The sequence below is a fragment of the Oncorhynchus mykiss genome, chromosome 9 (genome assembly GCF_013265735.2).
Source record: "Oncorhynchus mykiss isolate Arlee chromosome 9, USDA_OmykA_1.1, whole genome shotgun sequence".
NCBI lineage: Eukaryota > Metazoa > Chordata > Actinopteri > Salmoniformes > Salmonidae > Oncorhynchus > Oncorhynchus mykiss.
In genome coordinates, this window is record NC_048573.1 from 14,558,764 (window position 1) to 14,581,263 (window position 22,500).

Sequence of the window (22,500 nt, forward strand, 5' to 3'; positions counted from 1 at the left end):
CAGTCAGCCCCGCGGAAGACAACAATATCTCATTGGACCTCAGGATCCTCTTAGAACCCTGGGAAAGAGAAGGAGGCAAGGAGGAAGGAGAGAAGAGGGGGGGATGAAGACCAGAAGATTGATAGAAGAGAGGGAGGAAGGAAGGAGAGAAGAGGGGGGGTGAAGACCGGAAGAGAGATAGAAGAGAGAGGGAGGAAGGAAGGAGAGAAGAGGGGGGGGTGAAGACCGGAAGAGAAAAGAGAGGGAGGGAGGAAGGAGAGATCTGGTTGAGGATAATCATTGACGTACCACAGATAAATCTAAACAATTAGCCTTCATGGACCCCATACAGAGGGAAGAGGGATGGACATGGGGAAACAGAGGGAGAAAAGAAGGGAGCAGTGAGAATGAGAAGAGAACAAGAGAGTAGTGACGGAGAAGAGGAATTGAGAGATGATGGGCATTGAATAGACAGAAGAGGAGAAGAGGTAGGGAGAGAAACAGAGAGAGAAGAGAAAGAGAGAGAGAGAGAAAGAGAGAGAGAGAGAGAGAGAAAAGAGAGAGAGAGAGAGAGAGAGAGAGAGAGAGAAAGAGAGAGAGAGAAAGAGAGAGAGAGAGAGAGAGAGAGAGAGAGAGAGAGAGAGAGAGAGAGAGAGAGAGAGAGAGAGAGAGAGAAAGAGAGAGAGAGAGAGAGGTCTGAGCAGTACTTGTAGTTTGACAGCGATGACCACGGAGGTGAGGTCTTTATCAAGCTCCTTCAACATGATCAGCTTCTTCAGCGTCAGGTTGAACAGCCTGGGGAACACAGGAGGGAAACACTGAGAAACATGTACAAACAACATTATAGGAACGTTAGATGAACCACTTAAACAATATGGTACCGAACACGTCCCCGAGAAGACAGGAGGGAGACACAGGTACAAACAACATTCTAGGTTAATCCATGGTACAGAACACACTGTCACTGACAGAAAACCCCATTACATCACATCAGATGTACCATTATGGTATAGGATACGCTGTCACTGACAGAAAACCCCATTACATCACGTCAGATGTACCATTATGGTATAGGATACACTGTCACTGACAGAAAACCCCATTACATCACGTCAGATGTACCATTATGGTATAGGATACACTGTCACTGACAGAAAACCCCATTACATCACGTCAGATGTACCATTATGGTATAGGATACACTGTCACTGACAGAAAACCCCATTACATCACGTCAGATGTACCATTATGGTATAGGATACTCTGTCACTGACAGAAAACCCCATTACATCACGTCAGATGTACCATTATGGTATAGGATACGCTGTCACTGACAGAAAACCCCATCACATCACGTCAGATGTACCATTATGGTATAGGATACACTGTCACTGACAGAAAACCCCATTACATCACGTCAGATGTACCATTTTGGTATAGGATACGCTGTCACTGACAGAAAACCCCATTACATCACGTCAGATGTACCATTATGGTATAGGATACACTGTCACTGACAGAAAACCCCATTACATCACGTCAGATGTACCATTATGGTATAGGATACACTGTCACTGACAGAAAACCCCATTACATCACGTCAGATGTACCATTATGGTATAGGATACACTGTCACTGACAGAAAACCCCATTACATCACGTCAGATGTACCATTATGGTATAGGATACACTGTCACTGACAGAAAACCCCATTACATCACGTCAGATGTACCATTATGGTATAGGATACACTGTCACTGACAGAAAACCCCATTACATCACATCAGATGTACCATTATGGTATAGGATACACTGTCACTGACAGAAAACCCCATTACATCACGTCAGATGTACCATTATGGTATAGGATACGCTGTCACTGACAGAAAACCCCATTACATCACGTCAGATGTACCATTATGGTATAGGATACACTGTCACTGACAGAAAACCCCATTACATCACGTCAGATGTACCATTATGGTATAGGATACACTGTCACTGACAGAAAACCCCATTACATCACGTCAGATGTACCATTATGGTATAGGATACACTGTCACTGACAGAAAACCCCATTACATCACGTCAGATGTACCATTATGGTATAGGATACGATGTCACTGACAGAAAACCCCATTACATCACGTCAGATGTACCATTATGGTATAGGATACACTGTCACTGACAGAAAACCCCATCACATCACGTCAGATGTACCATTATGGTATAGGATACACTGTCACTGACAGAAAACCCCATTACATCACGTCAGATGTACCATTATGGTATAGGATACGATGTCACTGACAGAAAACCCCATTACATCACGTCAGATGTACCATTATGGTATAGGATACACTGTCACTGACAGAAAACCCCATTACATCACGTCAGATGTACCATTATGGTATAGGATACACTGTCACTGACAGAAAACCCCATTACATCACGTCAGATGTACCATTATGGTATAGGATACACTGTCACTGACAGAAAACCCCATTACATCACGTCAGATGTACCATTATGGTATAGGATACACTGTCACTGACAGAAAACCCCATTACATCACGTCAGATGTACCATTATGGTATAGGATACACTGTCACTGACAGAAAACCCCATTACATCACGTCAGATGTACCATTATGGTATAGGATACACTGTCACTGACAGAAAACCCCATTACATCACGTCAGATGTACCATTATGGTATAGGATACACTGTCACTGACAGAAAACCCCATTACATCACGTCAGATGTACCATTATGGTATAGGATACACTGTCACTGACAGAAAACCCCATTACATCACGTCAGATGTACCATTTTGGTATAGGATACACTGTCACTGACAGAAAACCCCATTACATCACGTCAGATGTACCATTATGGTATAGGATACACTGTCACTGACAGAAAACCCCATTACATCACGTCAGATGTACCATTATGGTATAGGATACACTGTCACTGACAGAAAACCCCATTACATCACGTCAGATGTACCATTATGGTATAGGATACGCTGTCACTGACAGAAAACCCCATTACATCACGTCAGATGTACCATTATGGTATAGGGTACACGGTCACTGACAGAAAACCCCATTACATCACGTCAGATGTACCATTATGGTATAGGATACTCTGTCACTGACAGAAAACCCCATTACATCACGTCAGATGTACCATTATGGTATAGGATACACTGTCACTGACAGAAAACCCCATTACATCACGTCAGATGTACCATTATGGTATAGGCTACACTGTCACTGACAGAAAACCCCATTACATCACGTCAGATGTACCATTATGGTATAGGATACACTGTCACTGACAGAAAACCCCATTACATCACGTCAGATGTACCATTATGGTATAGGATACGCTGTCACTGACAGAAAACCCCATTACATCACGTCAGATGTACCATTATGGTATAGGCTACACTGTCACTGACAGAAAACCCCATTACATCACGTCAGATGTACCATTATGGTATAGGATACACTGTCACTGACAGAAAACCCCATTACATCACGTCAGATGTACCATTATGGTATAGGATACACTGTCACTGACAGAAAACCCCATTACATCACGTCAGATGTACCATTATGGTATAGGATACACTGTCACTGACAGAAAACCCCATTACATCACGTCAGATGTACCATTATGGTATAGGATACGCTGTCACTGACAGAAAACCCCATTACATCACGTCAGATGTACCATTATGGTATAGGATACGATGTCACTGACAGAAAACCCCATTACATCACGTCAGATGTACCATTATGGTATAGGATACGCTGTCACTGACAGAAAACCCCATTACATCACGTCAGATGTACCATTATGGTATAGGATACGATGTCACTGACAGAAAACCCCATTACATCACGTCAGATGTACCATTATGGTATAGGATACACTGTCACTGACAGAAAACCCCATTACATCACGTCAGATGTACCATTATGGTATAGGATACACTGTCACTGACAGAAAACCCCATTACATCACGTCAGATGTACCATTATGGTATAGGATACGATGTCACTGACAGAAAACCCCATTACATCACGTCAGATGTACCATTATGGTATAGGATACACTGTCACTGACAGAAAACCCCATTACATCACGTCAGATGTACCATTATGGTATAGGATACACTGTCACTGACAGAAAACCCCATTACATCACGTCAGATGTACCATTATGGTATAGGATACACTGTCACTGACAGAAAACCCCATTACATCACGTCAGATGTACCATTATGGTATAGGATACACTGTCACTGACAGAAAACCCCATTACATCACGTCAGATGTACCATTATGGTATAGGATACACTGTCACTGACAGAAAACCCCATTACATCACGTCAGATGTACCATTATGGTATAGGATACACTGTCACTGACAGAAAACCCCATTACATCACGTCAGATGTACCATTATGGTATAGGATACACTGTCACTGACAGAAAACCCCATTACATCACGTCAGATGTACCATTATGGTATAGGATACACTGTCACTGACAGAAAACCCCATTACATCACGTCAGATGTACCATTTTGGTATAGGATACACTGTCACTGACAGAAAACCCCATTACATCACGTCAGATGTACCATTATGGTATAGGATACACTGTCACTGACAGAAAACCCCATTACATCACGTCAGATGTACCATTATGGTATAGGATACACTGTCACTGACAGAAAACCCCATTACATCACGTCAGATGTACCATTATGGTATAGGATACGCTGTCACTGACAGAAAACCCCATTACATCACGTCAGATGTACCATTATGGTATAGGGTACACGGTCACTGACAGAAAACCCCATTACATCACGTCAGATGTACCATTATGGTATAGGATACTCTGTCACTGACAGAAAACCCCATTACATCACGTCAGATGTACCATTATGGTATAGGATACACTGTCACTGACAGAAAACCCCATTACATCACGTCAGATGTACCATTATGGTATAGGCTACACTGTCACTGACAGAAAACCCCATTACATCACGTCAGATGTACCATTATGGTATAGGATACACTGTCACTGACAGAAAACCCCATTACATCACGTCAGATGTACCATTATGGTATAGGATACGCTGTCACTGACAGAAAACCCCATTACATCACGTCAGATGTACCATTATGGTATAGGCTACACTGTCACTGACAGAAAACCCCATTACATCACGTCAGATGTACCATTATGGTATAGGATACACTGTCACTGACAGAAAACCCCATTACATCATGTCAGATGTACCATTATGGTATAGGATACACTGTCACTGACAGAAAACCCCATTACATCACGTCAGATGTACCATTATGGTATAGGATACACTGTCACTGACAGAAAACCCCATTACATCACGTCAGATGTACCATTATGGTATAGGATACGCTGTCACTGACAGAAAACCCCATTACATCACGTCAGATGTACCATTATGGTATAGGATACGCTGTCACTGACAGAAAACCCCATTACATCACGTCAGATGTACCATTATGGTATAGGATACGCTGTCACTGACAGAAAACCCCATTACATCACGTCAGATGTACCATTATGGTATAGGATACACTGTCACTGACAGAAAACCCCATTACATCACGTCAGATGTACCATTATGGTATAGGATACACTGTCACTGACAGAAAACCCCATTACATCACGTCAGATGTACCATTATGGTATAGGATACACTGTCACTGACAGAAAACCCCATTACATCACGTCAGATGTACCATTATGGTATAGGATACGCTGTCACTGACAGAAAACCCCATTACATCACGTCAGATGTACCATTATGGTATAGGATACACTGTCACTGACAGAAAACCCCATTACATCACGTCAGATGTACCATTATGGTATAGGATACACTGTCACTGACAGAAAACCCCATTACATCACGTCAGATGTACCATTATGGTATAGGATACGCTGTCACTGACAGAAAACCCCATTACATCACGTCAGATGTACCATTATGGTATAGGATACACTGTCACTGACAGAAAACCCCATTACATCACGTCAGATGTACCATTATGGTATAGGATACGCTGTCACTGACAGAAAACCCCATTACATCACGTCAGATGTACCATTATGGTATAGGATACGCTGTCACTGACAGAAAACCCCATTACATCACGTCAGATGTACCATTATGGTATAGGATACACTGTCACTGACAGAAAACCCCATTACATCACGTCAGATGTACCATTATGGTATAGGATACACTGTCACTGACAGAAGACCCCATCACATCACGTCAGATGTACCATTATGGTATAGGATACACTGTCACTGACAGAAAACCCCATTACATCACGTCAGATGTACCATTATGGTATAGGATACACTGTCACTGACAGAAAACCCCATTACATCACGTCAGATGTACCATTATGGTATAGGGTACAATGTCACTGACAGAAAACCCCATTACATCACGTCAGATGTACCATTATGGTATAGGATACACTGTCACTGACAGAAAACCCCATTACATCACGTCAGATGTACCATTATGGTATAGGATACACTGTCACTGACAGAAGACCCCATCACATCACGTCAGATGTACCATTATGGTATAGGATACACTGTCACTGACAGAAAACCCCATTACATCACGTCAGATGTACCATTATGGTATAGGATACACTGTCACTGACAGAAAACCCCATTACATCACGTCAGATGTACCATTATGGTATAGGATACGCTGTCACTGACAGAAAACCCCATTACATCACGTCAGATGTACCATTATGGTATAGGATACACTGTCACTGACAGAAAACCCCATTACATCACGTCAGATGTACCATTATGGTATAGGATACACTGTCACTGACTACTCCATTTTTACTGAGAAGGAAGGGACCTTTCATTAGCTTTTCCAATTGCTATTAAAGACACAGCTGAACAAATACTCAGAAAGGTAAGTCAACACCCCAAAGACAAGCACTGCAGCTGATCAGGATGCTTCCGGAAACCCGCCAAACAAACCCATCACAACGACAGCATGTCTGACAATACCGGCCTTATTGTTTCCAAAATATTACAGGAAAGACTGTAAATGGAGGCTAGACCTCACCCACTCCCACTCAGCCCTCCCTACTCACACTCAGTCCTCACCCTTCCCTACTCACACTCAGTCCTCACCCTTCCCACTCACACTGAGTCCTCACCCTCCCCGCTCACCCTCATCCCTCCCTACTCACACTCAGTCCTCACCCTCCCCACTCACACTCAGTCCTCACCCTCCCCACTCACACTCAGTCCTCCCTACTCACACTCAGTCCTCACCCTCCCCACTCACACGCAGTCCTCCCTACTCACACTCAGTCCTCACCCTCATCCCTCCCTACTCACACTCAGTCCTCACCCTCCCCACACACCCTTAGCCCCCCTCCCCTCCCATCTTACCCTCAGCCCCCCTCCCCTCACCTGGCTGCTCCCCCACCCTTCCTCCTCCCAACAACAGAACAGTCCAACCAGAAGGTCAGTGTGTTGAATTATTCACCTCTGGGGCCTCAGAGGCATAACGTAAACCAAACATTTGCCAGGACAGAGAGATGGAAAGAGAGAGGATGTGGGATAGGAGAAGAGAGACAAAGGGGTTGTTAGACAGACAGACAAACTAGACGGGCAGACAGACAGACAAACTAGACAGAGACAGGCAGACAGACAGACAAACTAGACAGAGACAGGCAGACAAACAGAGACAGGCAAACAGACAGAAAGAGACTAACAGAGACAAAAACAGACAGAGACAGGCAGACAGACAGAAAGAGACAGACAGAGACAGACATACAGAGACAGGCAGACAGACATCTGGGATAATGTGGCCTGGACACAGCAGGGTAATGATTGTCCAAAGAACCAGTTAGTGGAGCCATACCCCAACCCTCTAGTCACTTTGTGTAGGTTTGAAAGGGTCAGTCAGATAAATATAAGCCAGCTATAATTAGGACTGGATAAGTACATGGTAATACGAGCTACAATCTGCCCTCTGATAGGTGGAAATGATCCCAACCATTCAGATCTAGTACAACTAGGGTGATGGGAGTAGGATGTATGGAGTAGGGTGTATGGGGCAGATAGAGGATAGGGAGTAGGGGGTAGGGAATAAGGGGTAGGGTGTAGGGAATAGAGGATAGACAGAGGATAGGGGACAGGGAGTAGGGGGTAGGGAATAAGGGGTAGGGTGTAGGGACTAGAGGATAGACAGAGGATAGGGAGTAGGGTATACGGAGAAGAGGGTAGGGGATAGGAAGCAGGGAGGAGGGGATAAGGAGGTAGGGGATGGGGGATATGAGGTGGGGAGTATGGATGGATTTGGGACTGGTCATAGAAATACGGGGTTGGGATTGAGGACAGTTAGAATACTGATATGGACAGGAAGTTGAGGACAGTTAGAATACTGATATGGACAGGAAGTTGAGGACAGTTAGAATACTGATATGGACAGGAGGTTGAGGACAGTTAGAATACTGATATGGACAGGAGGTTGAGGACAGTTAGAATACTGATATGGACAGGAGGTTGAGGACAGTTAGAATACTGATATGGACAGGAGGTTGAGGACAGTTAGAATACTGATATGGACAGGAGGTTGAGGACAGTTAGAATACTGATATGGACAGGAGGTTGAGGACAGTTAGAATACTGATATGGACAGGAAGTTGAGGACAGTTAGAATACTGATATGGACAGGAGGTTGAGGACAGTTAGAATACTGATATGGACAGGAGGTTGAGGACAGTTAGAATACTGATATGGACAGGAAGTTGAGGACAGTTAGAATACTGATATGGACAGGAGGTTGAGGACAGTTAGAATACTGATATGGACAGGAGGTTGAGGACAGTTAGAATACTGATATGGACAGGAAGTTGAGGACAGTTAGAATACTGATATGGACAGGAAGTTGAGGACAGTTAGAATACTGATATGGACAGGAAGTTGAGGACAGTTAGAATACTGATATGGACAGGAAGTTGAGGACAGTTAGAATACTGATATGGACAGGCAGTTAAGGACAGTTAGAATGCTGATATGGACAGGAAGTTGAGGACAGTTAGAATACTGATATGGACAGGAAGTTGAGGACAGTTAGAATACTGATATGAACAGGAGGTTGAGGACAGTTAGAATGCTGATATGGACAGGAAGTTGAGGACAGTTAGAATACTGATATGGACAGGAAGTTGAGGACAGTTAGAATACTGATATGGACAGGAAGTTGAGGTTTGGTTCCAGAAGAAAGACATGCAGAACATTAAAACACCAGACTGTCTGAGGGTTGATGATCAGTGTGCTATTACATCATTCTATTGATTCATTTAACCTTTATTAAATAAATTGAGGATGAATCATGACAAGGTAGTTTATCAAGGACATCCTACTTACTTCCTGTTAATATTCATGATGAACTACAGTGCCTTGCGAAAGTATTCGGCCCCTTGAACTTTGCGACCTTTTGCCACATTTCAGGCTTCAAACATAAATATATAAAACTGTATTTTTTTGTGAAGAATCAACAACAAGTGGGACACAATCATGAAGTGGAACGACATTTATTGGATATTTTAAACTTTTTTAACAAATCAAAAACTGAAAAATTGGGCGTGCAAAATTATTCAGCCCCTTTACTTTCAGTGCAGCAAACTCTCTCCAGAAGTTCAGTGAGGATCTCTGAATGATCCAATGTTGACCTAAATGACTAATGATGATAAATACAATCCACCTGTGTGTAATCAAGTCTCCGTATAAATGCACCTGCACTGTGATAGTCTCAGAGGTCCGTCAAAAGCGCAGAGAGCATCATGAAGAACAAGGAACACACCAGGCAGGTCCGAGATACTGTTGTGAAGAAGTTTAAAGCAGGATTTGGATACAAAAAGATTTCCCAAGCTTTAAACATCCCAAGGAGCACTGTGCAAGCGATAATATTGAAATGGAAGGAGTATCAGACCACTGCAAATCTACCAAGACCTGGCCGTCCCTCTAAACTTTCAGCTCATAAAAGGAGAAGACTGATCAGAGATGCAGCCAAGAGGCCCATGATCACTCTGGATGAACTGCAGAGATCTACAGCTGAGGTGGGAGACTCTGTCCATAGGACAACAATCAGTCGTATATTGCACAAATCTGGCCGTTTTGGAAGAGTGGCAAGAAGAAAGCCATTTCTTAAAGATATCCATAAAGTGTCGTTTAAAGTTTGCCACAGCCACCTGGGAGACACACCAAACATGTGGAAGAAGGTGCTCTGGTCAGATGAAACCAAAATTGAACTTTTTGGCAACAATGCAAAACGTTATGTTTGGCGTAAAAGCAACACAGCTCATCACCCTGAACACACCATCCCCACTGTCAAACATGGTGGTGGCAGCATCATGGTTTGGGCCTGCTTTTCTTCAGCAGGGACAGGGATGCTGGTTAAAATTGATGGGAAGATGGATGGAGCCAAATACAGGACCATTCTGGAAAAGACCTGAGACTGGGACGGAGATTTGTCTTTCAACAAGACAATGATCCAAAACATAAAGCAAAATCTACAATGGAATAGTTCAAAAATAAACATATCCAGGTGTTAGAATGGCCAAGTCAAAGTCCAGACCTGAATCCAATCGAGAATCTGTGGAAAGAACTGAAAACTGCTGTTCACAAATGCTCTCCATCCAACCTCACTGAGCTCGAGCTGTTTTGTAAGGAGGAATGGGAAAAAATTTCAGTCTCTCGATGTGCAAAATTGATAGAGACATACCCCAAGCGACTTACAGCTGTAATCACAGCAAAAGGTGGCGCTACAAAGTATTAACTTAAGGGGGCTGAATAATTTTGCACGCCCAATTTTTCAGTTTTTGATTTGTAAAAAATTGAAATATCCAATAAATGGCGTTCCACTCCATGATTGTGTCCCACTTGTTATTGATTCTTCACAAAACAATACAGTTTTATATCTTTATGTTTGAAGCCTGAAATGTGGCAAAAGGTCGCAAAGTTCAAGGGGGCCGAATACTTTCGCAAGGCACTGTATGACCAAACATTTCTATTCTATCTTTATTTAACTAGACGGTCTGCCTGTTCAGGGGCAGAACGACAGATTGTCACCTTGTCAGCTTTGGGATTCGATCTAGCAACCTTTCGGTTTCTGGCCCAACGCTCTAACCACATGGAGCATCATCAAAAAGGTCTATGAAATTACAAAGTGAGCAAACTAAAAAACCTCCACCACGTTCATTTGAATTACAGACAGTCCACAGCCATGAGCCAAATTCATAATAAAGTCTCCTGTATGGAGGCCCATATTCAGTGTCTCAGAGTAGGAGTGCTGATCTTGGATCAGGTCCCCTTCTGTCCATAATAATAATACTAATTATGATTTAAAATGATAACTGATCCTAGATCGGCAGTCCTACTCTGAGACGCTTTGTGAATACAGGCCCTGTATGCCTAATCTTTACTCCGACAGCTCTCTCCTGCTCTCTCCAAGCGTGAGACTATGTCTGCCTCTCTCATCGACTGTCTGTCTGTATATGAGGCTTCTACCTTAGAGAGACATCACTCTCTGATAGCATACCCCAACTATCAACTCTCTCTCTTTCCCTCTCTCTCTTTCCCTTCTCTCTCTCTCACTCTCCTTCTCCCCCTCTCCATCTCGCTCTTGCTCTCAATCTCTGGGTTCTCTCTCTCCATCTGCCTCTCTCGCTCTTTCTCGCTCCCCTCCCTGTGTCCTGACACTAGGGTCAGACTGACTTGTAAAACACAAAGGATCCCTGTTCTCATAAATGTTACTCTCCGTGTGTGTGTGTGTGCATACATGCTTGCGAGTGCCATGAGTTTTAGACACCTGCCTGTTGAAATACTACAGAAAATACCCGTGTTTTATACAGCTAAATGAACACTAAATTCATTCTAAATGTACAGCTAAAGTAATGCTAAAATGAATCTAAATGTACATCTAAATAAATCTAATCTCTTCTCTCACAGATATGTATTCTAAAGTCTCAGGCATCTGTCTGCAACAACATAAATCCCCTATTTTGACATATGAAGCACAGATCAATGTGAAATAGTGCCGGAGTGAAATGGGGCTTGTGAACAATACAAAGCTGTTAGATTAATTCTCCTTCACGGCTTTAGTAGAGAAAGGAATGAATATGGATGAAACTGTGAAATTACACACACACACACACACACACACACACACACACACACGGCTATTAGAGGAGGTTTAAATTCCTGATTGTGGCTTTCAGGGGCAAGTGCAATATGGTTCCCTTGGTAACAGAGACTACGATGGAACATGACCTTGCTGTGTCATCTGTTTCATACAAGACACACACATACCTTCCCTCCTGTGCATGTTCTCAATCATTCTGCCTGACCTTCAGAAAGCCCCCTCCACCCCCTCTCTTTGTCTGTCCTCCATATATAGGTAATATGGTACCGTTTGGAACACATCCTATGTCTTCAACAGTCAGGGGGAAAGACAAGCACACGGTTTAATTCTTACAGTCCGGGCTTCAAACCCACTAATCCTCCTTCAGACCTCTGACCTCTGACCCTGGCCGTGTGCTGGGGGATTGGTGTACCGTTGTCTGGTTCCTTCAGTGTGGAGTCCAAAAGGGGGTAGAGCCTACCCATAAGCCTCTTGGGGGATTTGAAAAATGAAAAGGGCACCATGTCAGGATTCAAGCTATCAGTCCCAGCCACCACCATCCTTTCACACACAAACTCTTCACAGAAAGGCTTCTTCAACGGGTGTGAGGTGACAGCCATGGAACGAGAGGAGGGAGGAGGAGGGTGGAGGACAGTAAACGACATGAAATATGGCCCAGGTTCTGAGCCATTTTGAAGGGAAACTGACAACAATTTTAAAATAGAACTGTTAAAGTCTAACGACTGCATGTATCAAGGGAAAACCACTGTGGAGATGAAGATGTCTGCTGTTGTTGTTGTTGTTATTGTTGGGAAGACACGCTGTAACATCTATTTCAAATCCCCTATTTAATACAGTCAGTATAACCCAGTGTAGTGTTGTCCTGTAGGGACACAACACATTACATATTTAATACAGTCAGTATAACCCAGTGTAGTGTTGTCCTGTAGGGACACAACACATTACATATTTAATACAGTCAGTATAACCCAGTGTAGTGTTGTCCTGTAGGGACACAACACATTACATATTTAATACAGTCAGTATAACCCAGTGTAGTGTTGTCCTGTAGGGACACAACACATTACATATTTAATACAGTCAGTATAACCCAGTGAGTCAGTATAACCCAGTGTAGTGTTGTCCTGTAGAGACACAACACATTACATATTTAATACAGTCAGTATAACCCAGTGTAGTGTTGTCCTGTAGAGACACAACACATTACATATTTAATATAGTCAGTATAACCCAGTGAGTCAGTATAACCCAGTGTAGTGTTGTCCTGTAGAGACACAACACATTACATATTTAATACAGTCAGTATAACCCAGTGTAGTGTTGTCCTGTAGGGACACAACACATTACATATTTAATACAGTCGACAAACCTAATATAAACAACACAGCTCTGACAAACCTAATGTAAACAACACAGCTCTGACAAACCCAATGTAAACAACACAGCTCTGACAAACCTAATATAAACAACACAGCTCTGACAAACCTAATGTAAACAACACAGCTCTGACAAACCTAATGTAAACAACACAGCTCTGACAAACCTAATATAAACAACACAGCTCTGACAAACCTAATGTCAACAACACAGCTCTGACAAACCTAATGTAAACAACACAGCTCTGACAAACCTAATGTAAACAACACAGCTCTGACAAACCTAATGTAAACAACACAGCTCTGACAAACCTAATATAAACACAGCTCTGACAAACCTAATGTAAACAACACAGCTCTGACAAACCTAATATAAACACAGCTCTGACAAACCTAATGTCAACAACCCAGCTCTGACAAACCTAATGTAAACAACACAGCTCTGACAAACCTAATGTAAACAACACAGCTCTGACAAACCTAATGTAAACAACACAGCTCTGACAAACCTAATGTAAACACAGCTCTGACAAACCTAATGTAAACACAGCTCTGACAAACCTAATGTAAACAACACAGCTCTGACAAACCTAATGTAAACAACACAGCTCTGACAAACCTAATGTAAACAAGACAGCTCTGACAAACCTAATGTAAACAACACAGCTCTGACAAACCTAATATAAACACAGCTCTGACAAACCTAATGTAAACAACACAGCTCTGACAAACCTAATATAAACACAGCTCTGACAAACCTAATGTAAACAACACAGCTCTGACAAACCTAATGTCAACAAAACAGCTCTGACAAACCTAATGTAAACAACACAGCTCTGACAAACCTAATATAAACAACACAGCTCTGACAAACCTAATGTAAACAACACAGCTCTGACAGACCTAATGTAAACACATCTCTGACAAACCTAATGTAAACAACACAGCTCTGACAAACCTAATATAAACACAGCTCTGACAAACCTAATATAAACACAGCTCTGACAAACCTAATGTAAACAACACAGCTCTGACAAACCTAATATAAACACAGCTCTGACAAACCTAATGTAAACAACACAGCTCTGACAAACCTAATATAAACACAGCTCTGACAAACCTAATGTAAACAACACAGCTCTGACAAACCTAATATAAACACAGCTCTGACAATCCTAATGTAAACAACACAGCTCTGACAATCCTAATGTAAACAACACAGCTCTGACAAACCTAATGTAAACAACACAGCTCTGACAAACCTAATATAAACACAGCTCTGACAAACCTAATGTAAACAACACAGCTCTGACAAACCTAATATAAACACAGCTCTGACAAACCTAATGTAAACAACACAGCTCTGACAAACCTAATGTAAACAACACAGCTCTGACAAACCTAATGTAAACAACACAGCTCTGACAAACCTAATATAAACAACACAGCTCTGACAAACCTAATGTCAACAACACAGCTCTGACAGACCTAATATAAACACAGCTCTGACAATCCTAATGTAAACAACACAGCTCTGACAAACCTAATGTAAACAACACAGCTCTGACACACCTAATGTAAACAACACAGCTCTGACAAACCTAATGTCAACAACACAGCTCTGACAAACCTAATGTAAACAACACAGCTCTGACAAACCTAATGTAAACAACACAGCTCTGACAAACCTAATGTAAACAACACAGCTCTGACAAACCTAATATAAACAACACAGCTCTGACAAACCTAATGTAAACAACACAGCTCTGACAAACCTAATGTAAACAACACAGCTCTGACAAACCTAATATAAACAACACAGCTCTGACAAACCCAATGTAAACAACACAGCTCTGACAAACCTAATGTAAACAACACAGCTCTGACAAACCTAATATAAACAACACAGCTCTGACAAACCTAATGTCAACAACACAGCTCTGACAGACCTAATATAAACACAGCTCTGACAAACCTAATGTAAACAACACAGCTCTGACAAACCTAATATAAACAACACAGCTCTGACAAACCTAATGTCAACAACACAGCTCTGACAGACCTAATATAAACAACACAGCTCTGACAATCCTAATGTAAACAACACAGCTCTGACAAACCTAATGTCAACAATACAGCTCTGACAGACCTAATATAAACAACACAGCTCTGACAATCCTAATGTAAACAACACAGCTCTGACAAACCTAATGTAAACAACACAGCTCTGACACACCTAATGTAAACAACACAGCTCTGACAAACCTAATGTCAACAACACAGCTCTGACAAACCTAATGTAAACAACACAGCTCTGACAAACCTAATGTAAACAACACAGCTCTGACAAACCTAATATAAACAACACAGCTCTGACAAACCTAATGTAAACAACACAGCTCTGACAAACCTAATGTAAACAACACAGCTCTGACAAACCTAATGTAAACAACACAGCTCTGACAAACCTAATGTAAACAACCCAGCTCTGACAAACCTAATGTAAACAACACAGCTCTGACAAACCTAATGTAAACAACACAGCTCTGACAAACCTAATGTAAACAACACAGCTCTGACAAACCTAATGTAAACAACACAGCTCTGACAAACCTAATATAAACAACACAGCTCTGACAAACCTAATGTAAACAACCCAGCTCTGACAAACCTAATATAAACAACCCAGCTCTGACAAACCCAATGTAAACAACACAGCTCTGACAAACCTAATGTCAACAACACAACTCTGACAACCCTAATATAAACAACACAGCTCTGACAAACCTAATGTCAACAACACAGCTCTGACAAACCTAATATAAACAACACAGCTCTGACAAACCTAATGTCAACAACACAACTCTGACAACCCTAATATAAACAACACAGCTCTGACAAACCTAATGTAAACAACCCAGCTCTGACAAACCTAATGTAAACAACACAGCTCTGACAAACCTAATGTAAACAACACAGCTCTGACAAACCTAATGTAAACAACACAGCTCTGACAAACCTAATGTAAACAACACAGCTCTGACAAACCTAATATAAACAACACAGCTCTGACAAACCTAATGTAAACAACCCAGCTCTGACAAACCTAATATAAACAACCCAGCTCTGACAAACCCAATGTAAACAACACAGCTCTGACAAACCTAATGTAAACAACACAGCTCTGACAATCCTAATGTAAACAACACAGCTCTGACAAACCTAATGTATACAACACAGCTCTGACAAACCTAATGTAAACAACACAGCTCTGACAAACCTAATGTAAACAACACAGCTCTGACAAACCTAATGTCAACAACACAGCTCTGACAGACCTAATATAAACACAGCTCTGACAATCCTAATGTAAACAACACAGCTCTGACAAACCTAATGTAAACAACACAGCTCTGACACACCTAATGTAAACAACACAGCTCTGACAAACCTAATGTCAACAACACAGCTCTGACAAACCTAATGTAAACAACACAGCTCTGACAAACCTAATGTAAACAACACAGCTCTGACAAACCTAATGTAAACAACACAGCTCTGACAAACCTAATATAAACAACACAGCTCTGACAAACCTAATGTAAACAACACAGCTCTGACAAACCTAATGTAAACAACACAGCTCTGACAAACCTAATATAAACAACACAGCTCTGACAAACCCAATGTAAACAACACAGCTCTGACAAACCTAATGTAAACAACACAGCTCTGACAAACCTAATATAAACAACACAGCTCTGACAAACCTAATGTCAACAACACAGCTCTGACAGACCTAATATAAACACAGCTCTGACAAACCTAATGTAAACAACACAGCTCTGACAAACCTAATATAAACAACACAGCTCTGACAAACCTAATGTCAACAACACAGCTCTGACAGACCTAATATAAACAACACAGCTCTGACAATCCTAATGTAAACAACACAGCTCTGACAAACCTAATGTCAACAACACAGCTCTGACAGACCTAATATAAACAACACAGCTCTGACAATCCTAATGTAAACAACACAGCTCTGACAAACCTAATGTAAACAACACAGCTCTGACACACCTAATGTAAACAACACAGCTCTGACAAACCTAATGTCAACAACACAGCTCTGACAAACCTAATGTAAACAACACAGCTCTGACAAACCTAATGTAAACAACACAGCTCTGACAAACCTAATATAAACAACACAGCTCTGACAAACCTAATGTAAACAACACAGCTCTGACAAACCTAATGTAAACAACACAGCTCTGACAAACCTAATGTAAACAACACAGCTCTGACAAACCTAATGTAAACAACCCAGCTCTGACAAACCTAATGTAAACAACACAGCTCTGACAAACCTAATGTAAACAACACAGCTCTGACAAACCTAATGTAAACAACACAGCTCTGACAAACCTAATGTAAACAACACAGCTCTGACAAACCTAATATAAACAACACAGCTCTGACAAACCTAATGTAAACAACCCAGCTCTGACAAACCTAATATAAACAACCCAGCTCTGACAAACCCAATGTAAACAACACAGCTCTGACAAACCTAATGTCAACAACACAACTCTGACAACCCTAATATAAACAACACAGCTCTGACAAACCTAATGTCAACAACACAGCTCTGACAAACCTAATATAAACAACACAGCTCTGACAAACCTAATGTAAACAACACAGCTCTGACAATCCTAATGTAAACAACACAGCTCTGACAAACCTAATGTATACAACACAGCTCTGACAAACCTAATGTAAACAACACAGCTCTGACAAACCTAATGTAAACAACACAGCTCTGACAAACCTAATATAAACAACACAGCTCTGACAAACCTAATGTAAACAACACAGCTCTGACAAACCTAATGTAAACAACACAGCTCTGACAAACCTAATATAAACAACACAGCTCTGACAAACCTAATGTAAACAACACAGCTCTGACAAACCTAATGTAAACACATCTCTGACAATCCTAATGTAAACAACACAGCTCTGACAAACCTAATATAAACAACACAGCTCTGACAAACCTAATGTAAACAACACAGCTCTGACAAACCCAATGTAAACAACACAGCTCTGACAATCCTAATGTAAACAACCCAGTTCTGACAAACCTAATGTAAACAACCCAGTTCTGACAAACCTAATGTAAACAACACAGCTCTGACAAACCCAATGTAAACAACACAGCTCTGACAGACCTAATGTAAACACATCTCTGACAAACCTAATATAAACAACCCAGCTCTGACAAACCTAATATAAACAACACAGCTCTGACAAACCTAATGTAAACAACACAGCTCTGACAATCCTAATGTAAACAACACAGCTCTGACAAACCTAATGTAAACAACACAGCTCTGACAAACCTAATGTAAACAACCCAGCTCTGACAAACCTAATGTAAACAACACAGCTCTGACAATCCTAATATAAACAACACAGCTCTGACAAACCTAATGTAAACAACCCAGCTCTGACAAACCTAATATAAACAACCCAGCTCTGACAAACCCAATGTAAACAACACAGCTCTGACAAACCTAATGTCAACAACACAACTCTGACAACCCTAATATAAACAACACAGCTCTGACAAACCTAATGTCAACAACACAGCTCTGACAAACCTAATATAAACAACACAGCTCTGACAAACCTAATGTAAACAACACGGCTCTGACAATCCTAATGTAAACAACACAGCTCTGACAAACCTAATGTATACAACACAGCTCTGACAAACCTAATGTAAACAACACAGCTCTGACAAACCTAATGTAAACAACACAGCTCTGACAAACCTAATATAAACAACACAGCTCTGACAAACCTAATGTAAACAACACAGCTCTGACAAACCTAATGTAAACAACACAGCTCTGACAAACCTAATATAAACAACACAGCTCTGACAAACCTAATGTAAACAACACAGCTCTGACAAACCTAATGTAAACACATCTCTGACAATCCTAATGTAAACAACACAGCTCTGACAAACCTAATATAAACAACACAGCTCTGACAAACCTAATGTTAACAACACAGCTCTGACAAACCCAATGTAAACAACACAGCTCTGACAATCCTAATGTAAACAACCCAGTTCTGACAAACCTAATGTAAACAACCCAGTTCTGACAAACCTAATGTAAACAACACAGCTCTGACAAACCCAATGTAAACAACACAGCTCTGACAGACCTAATGTAAACACATCTCTGACAAACCTAATATAAACAACCCAGCTCTGACAAACCTAATATAAACAACACAGCTCTGACAAACCTAATGTAAACAACACAGCTCTGACAATCCTAATGTAAACAACACAGCTCTGACAAACCTAATGTAAACAACACAGCTCTGACAAACCTAATGTAAACAACCCAGCTCTGACAAACCTAATGTAAACAACACAGCTCTGACAATCCTAATATAAACAACCCAGCTCTGACAAACCTAATGTAAACAACCCAGCTCTGACAAACCTAATGTCAACAACACAGCTCTGACAAACCTAATGTAAACAACCCAGCTCTGACAAACCTAATGTAAACAACCCAGCTCTGACAAACCTAATGTCAACAACACAGCTCTGACAAACCTAATGTAAACAACCCAGCTCTGACAAACCTAATGTCAACAACACAGCTCTGACAAACCTAATATAAACAACACAGCTCTGACAAACCTAATGTCAACAACACAGCTCTGACAAACCTAATATAAACAACACAGCTCTGACAAACCCAATGTAAACAACACAGCTCTGACAAACCTAATGTAAACAACACAGCTCTGACAAACCTAATATAAACAACACAGCTCTGACAAACCTAATGTAAACAACACAGCTCTGACAAACCTAATGTAAACAACACAGCTCTGACAAACCTAATATAAACAACACAGCTCTGACAAACCTAATATAAACAACACAGCTCTGACAAACCTAATGTAAACAACACAGCTCTGACAAACCCAATGTAAACAACACAGCTCTGACAAACCTAATGTAAACAACACAGCTCTGACAAACCTAATGTAAACAACACAGCTCTGACAAACCTAATATAAACAACACAGCTCTGACAAACCTAATGTAAACAACCCAGCTCTGACAAACCCAATGTAAACAACACAGCTCTGACAGACCTAATATAAACAACACAGCTCTGACAAACCTAATATAAACAACACAGCTCTGACAAACCCAATGTAAACAACACAGCTCTGACAAACCTAATATAAACAACACAGCTCTGACAAACCCAATGTAAACAACACAGCTCTAACAACCCCAATGTAAACAACACGGCTCTGACAAACCTAATGTAAACAACACAGCTTTGACAAACCTAATGTAAACAACACAGCTCTGGTGACACCCGTCTCAAAAATGAATGGTTCTGACCACTTCAAACGTTTGGAAATTAAGCTTCTCCTCCCAAAGGTGCCGTTCTGCTCATAAAATTACCATCAACTTTACCCACTTAACGTAAAAATTGAAAACTGCTATTGGGTAAATGATATCTATAAAGTTGAATCCCCCTTGTCCTAAAAATGAATATGTATTAAGACGATTATAACAACTATTAGTTCATAATTATTGTCCATAATTGTCTGTTACACGATTATATAATAATTGTACCAGCTCCAGTTATGTTATGGTTGAGAAGAGACCAATGCAGACAGTTATCAATGGGTTGTGTTAAGATGGACAGTTATCAATGGGTTGTGTTAAGATGGACAGTTATCAATGGGTTGTGTTAAGATGGACAGTTATCAATGGGTTGTGTTAAGATGGACAGTTATCAATGGGTTGTGTTAAGATGGACAGTTATCAATGGGTTGTGTTAAGATGGACAGTTATCAATGGGTTGTGTTAAGATGGACAGTTATCAATGGGTTGTGTTAAGATGGACAGTTATCAATGGGTTGTGTTAAGATGGACAGTTATCAATGGGTTGTGTTAAGATGGGCAGTTATCAATGGGTTGTGTTAAGATGAACAGTTATCAATGGGTTGTGTTAAGATGGACAGTTATCAATGGGTTGTGTTAAGATGGACAGTTATCAATGGGTTGTGTTAAGATGGACAGTTATCAATGGGTTGTGTTAAGATGGACAGTTATCAATGGGTTGTGTTAAGATGGGCAGTTATCAATGGGTTGTGTTAAGATGGACAGTTATCAATGGGTTGTGTTAAGATGGGCAGTTATCAATGGGTTGTGTTAAGATGGACAGTTATCAATGGGTTGTGTTAAGATAGACCGACCCAGACCGTTATCATTGGGTTGTGTTAAGATAGACCGACACAGACCGTTATCATTGGGTTGTGTTAAGATAGACCGACGCAGACCGTTATCATTGGGTTGTGTTAAGATAGACCGACGCAGACCGGTATCATTGGGTTGTGTTAAGATAGACCGACGCAGACCGTTATCATTGGGTTGTGTTAAGATAGACCGACGCAGACCGTTATCATTGGGTTGTGTTAAGATAGACCGACACAGACCGTTATCATTGGGTTGTGTTAAGATAGACCGACGCAGACCGTTATCATTGGGTTGTGTTAAGATAGACCGACGCAGACCGTTATCATTGGGTTGTGTTAAGATAGACCGACACAGACCGTTATCATTGGGTTGTGTTAAGATAGACCGACACAGACCGTTATCATTGGGTTGTGTTAAGATAGACCGACGCAGACCGTTATCATTGGGTTGTGTTAAGATAGACCGACACAGACCGTTATCATTGGGTTGTGTTAAGATAAACCGACGCAGACCGGTATCATTGGGTTGTGTTA

General features: G+C 41.2%; 1 protein-coding gene across 2 annotated transcripts in view; it reads right to left on the reverse strand.

Annotated features, from left to right (window-relative positions):
* The window catches only part of LOC110531563 (phosphofurin acidic cluster sorting protein 1), a 94,822-nt gene that overhangs the window by 26,770 nt on the left and 45,552 nt on the right, over positions 1 to 22,500 (reverse strand). For both annotated transcript variants that reach the window (XM_036987390.1, XM_036987389.1), the window contains exons 2-3: positions 687 to 774; positions 1 to 58 (exon numbers count right to left, since the gene is read on the reverse strand). The exon at positions 1 to 58 is cut by the window's left edge and continues 32 nt beyond it. In XM_036987390.1, the coding sequence (XP_036843285.1) occupies positions 1 to 58; positions 687 to 774 (146 nt within the window). The remainder of the gene's footprint in view (positions 59 to 686; positions 775 to 22,500) is intronic.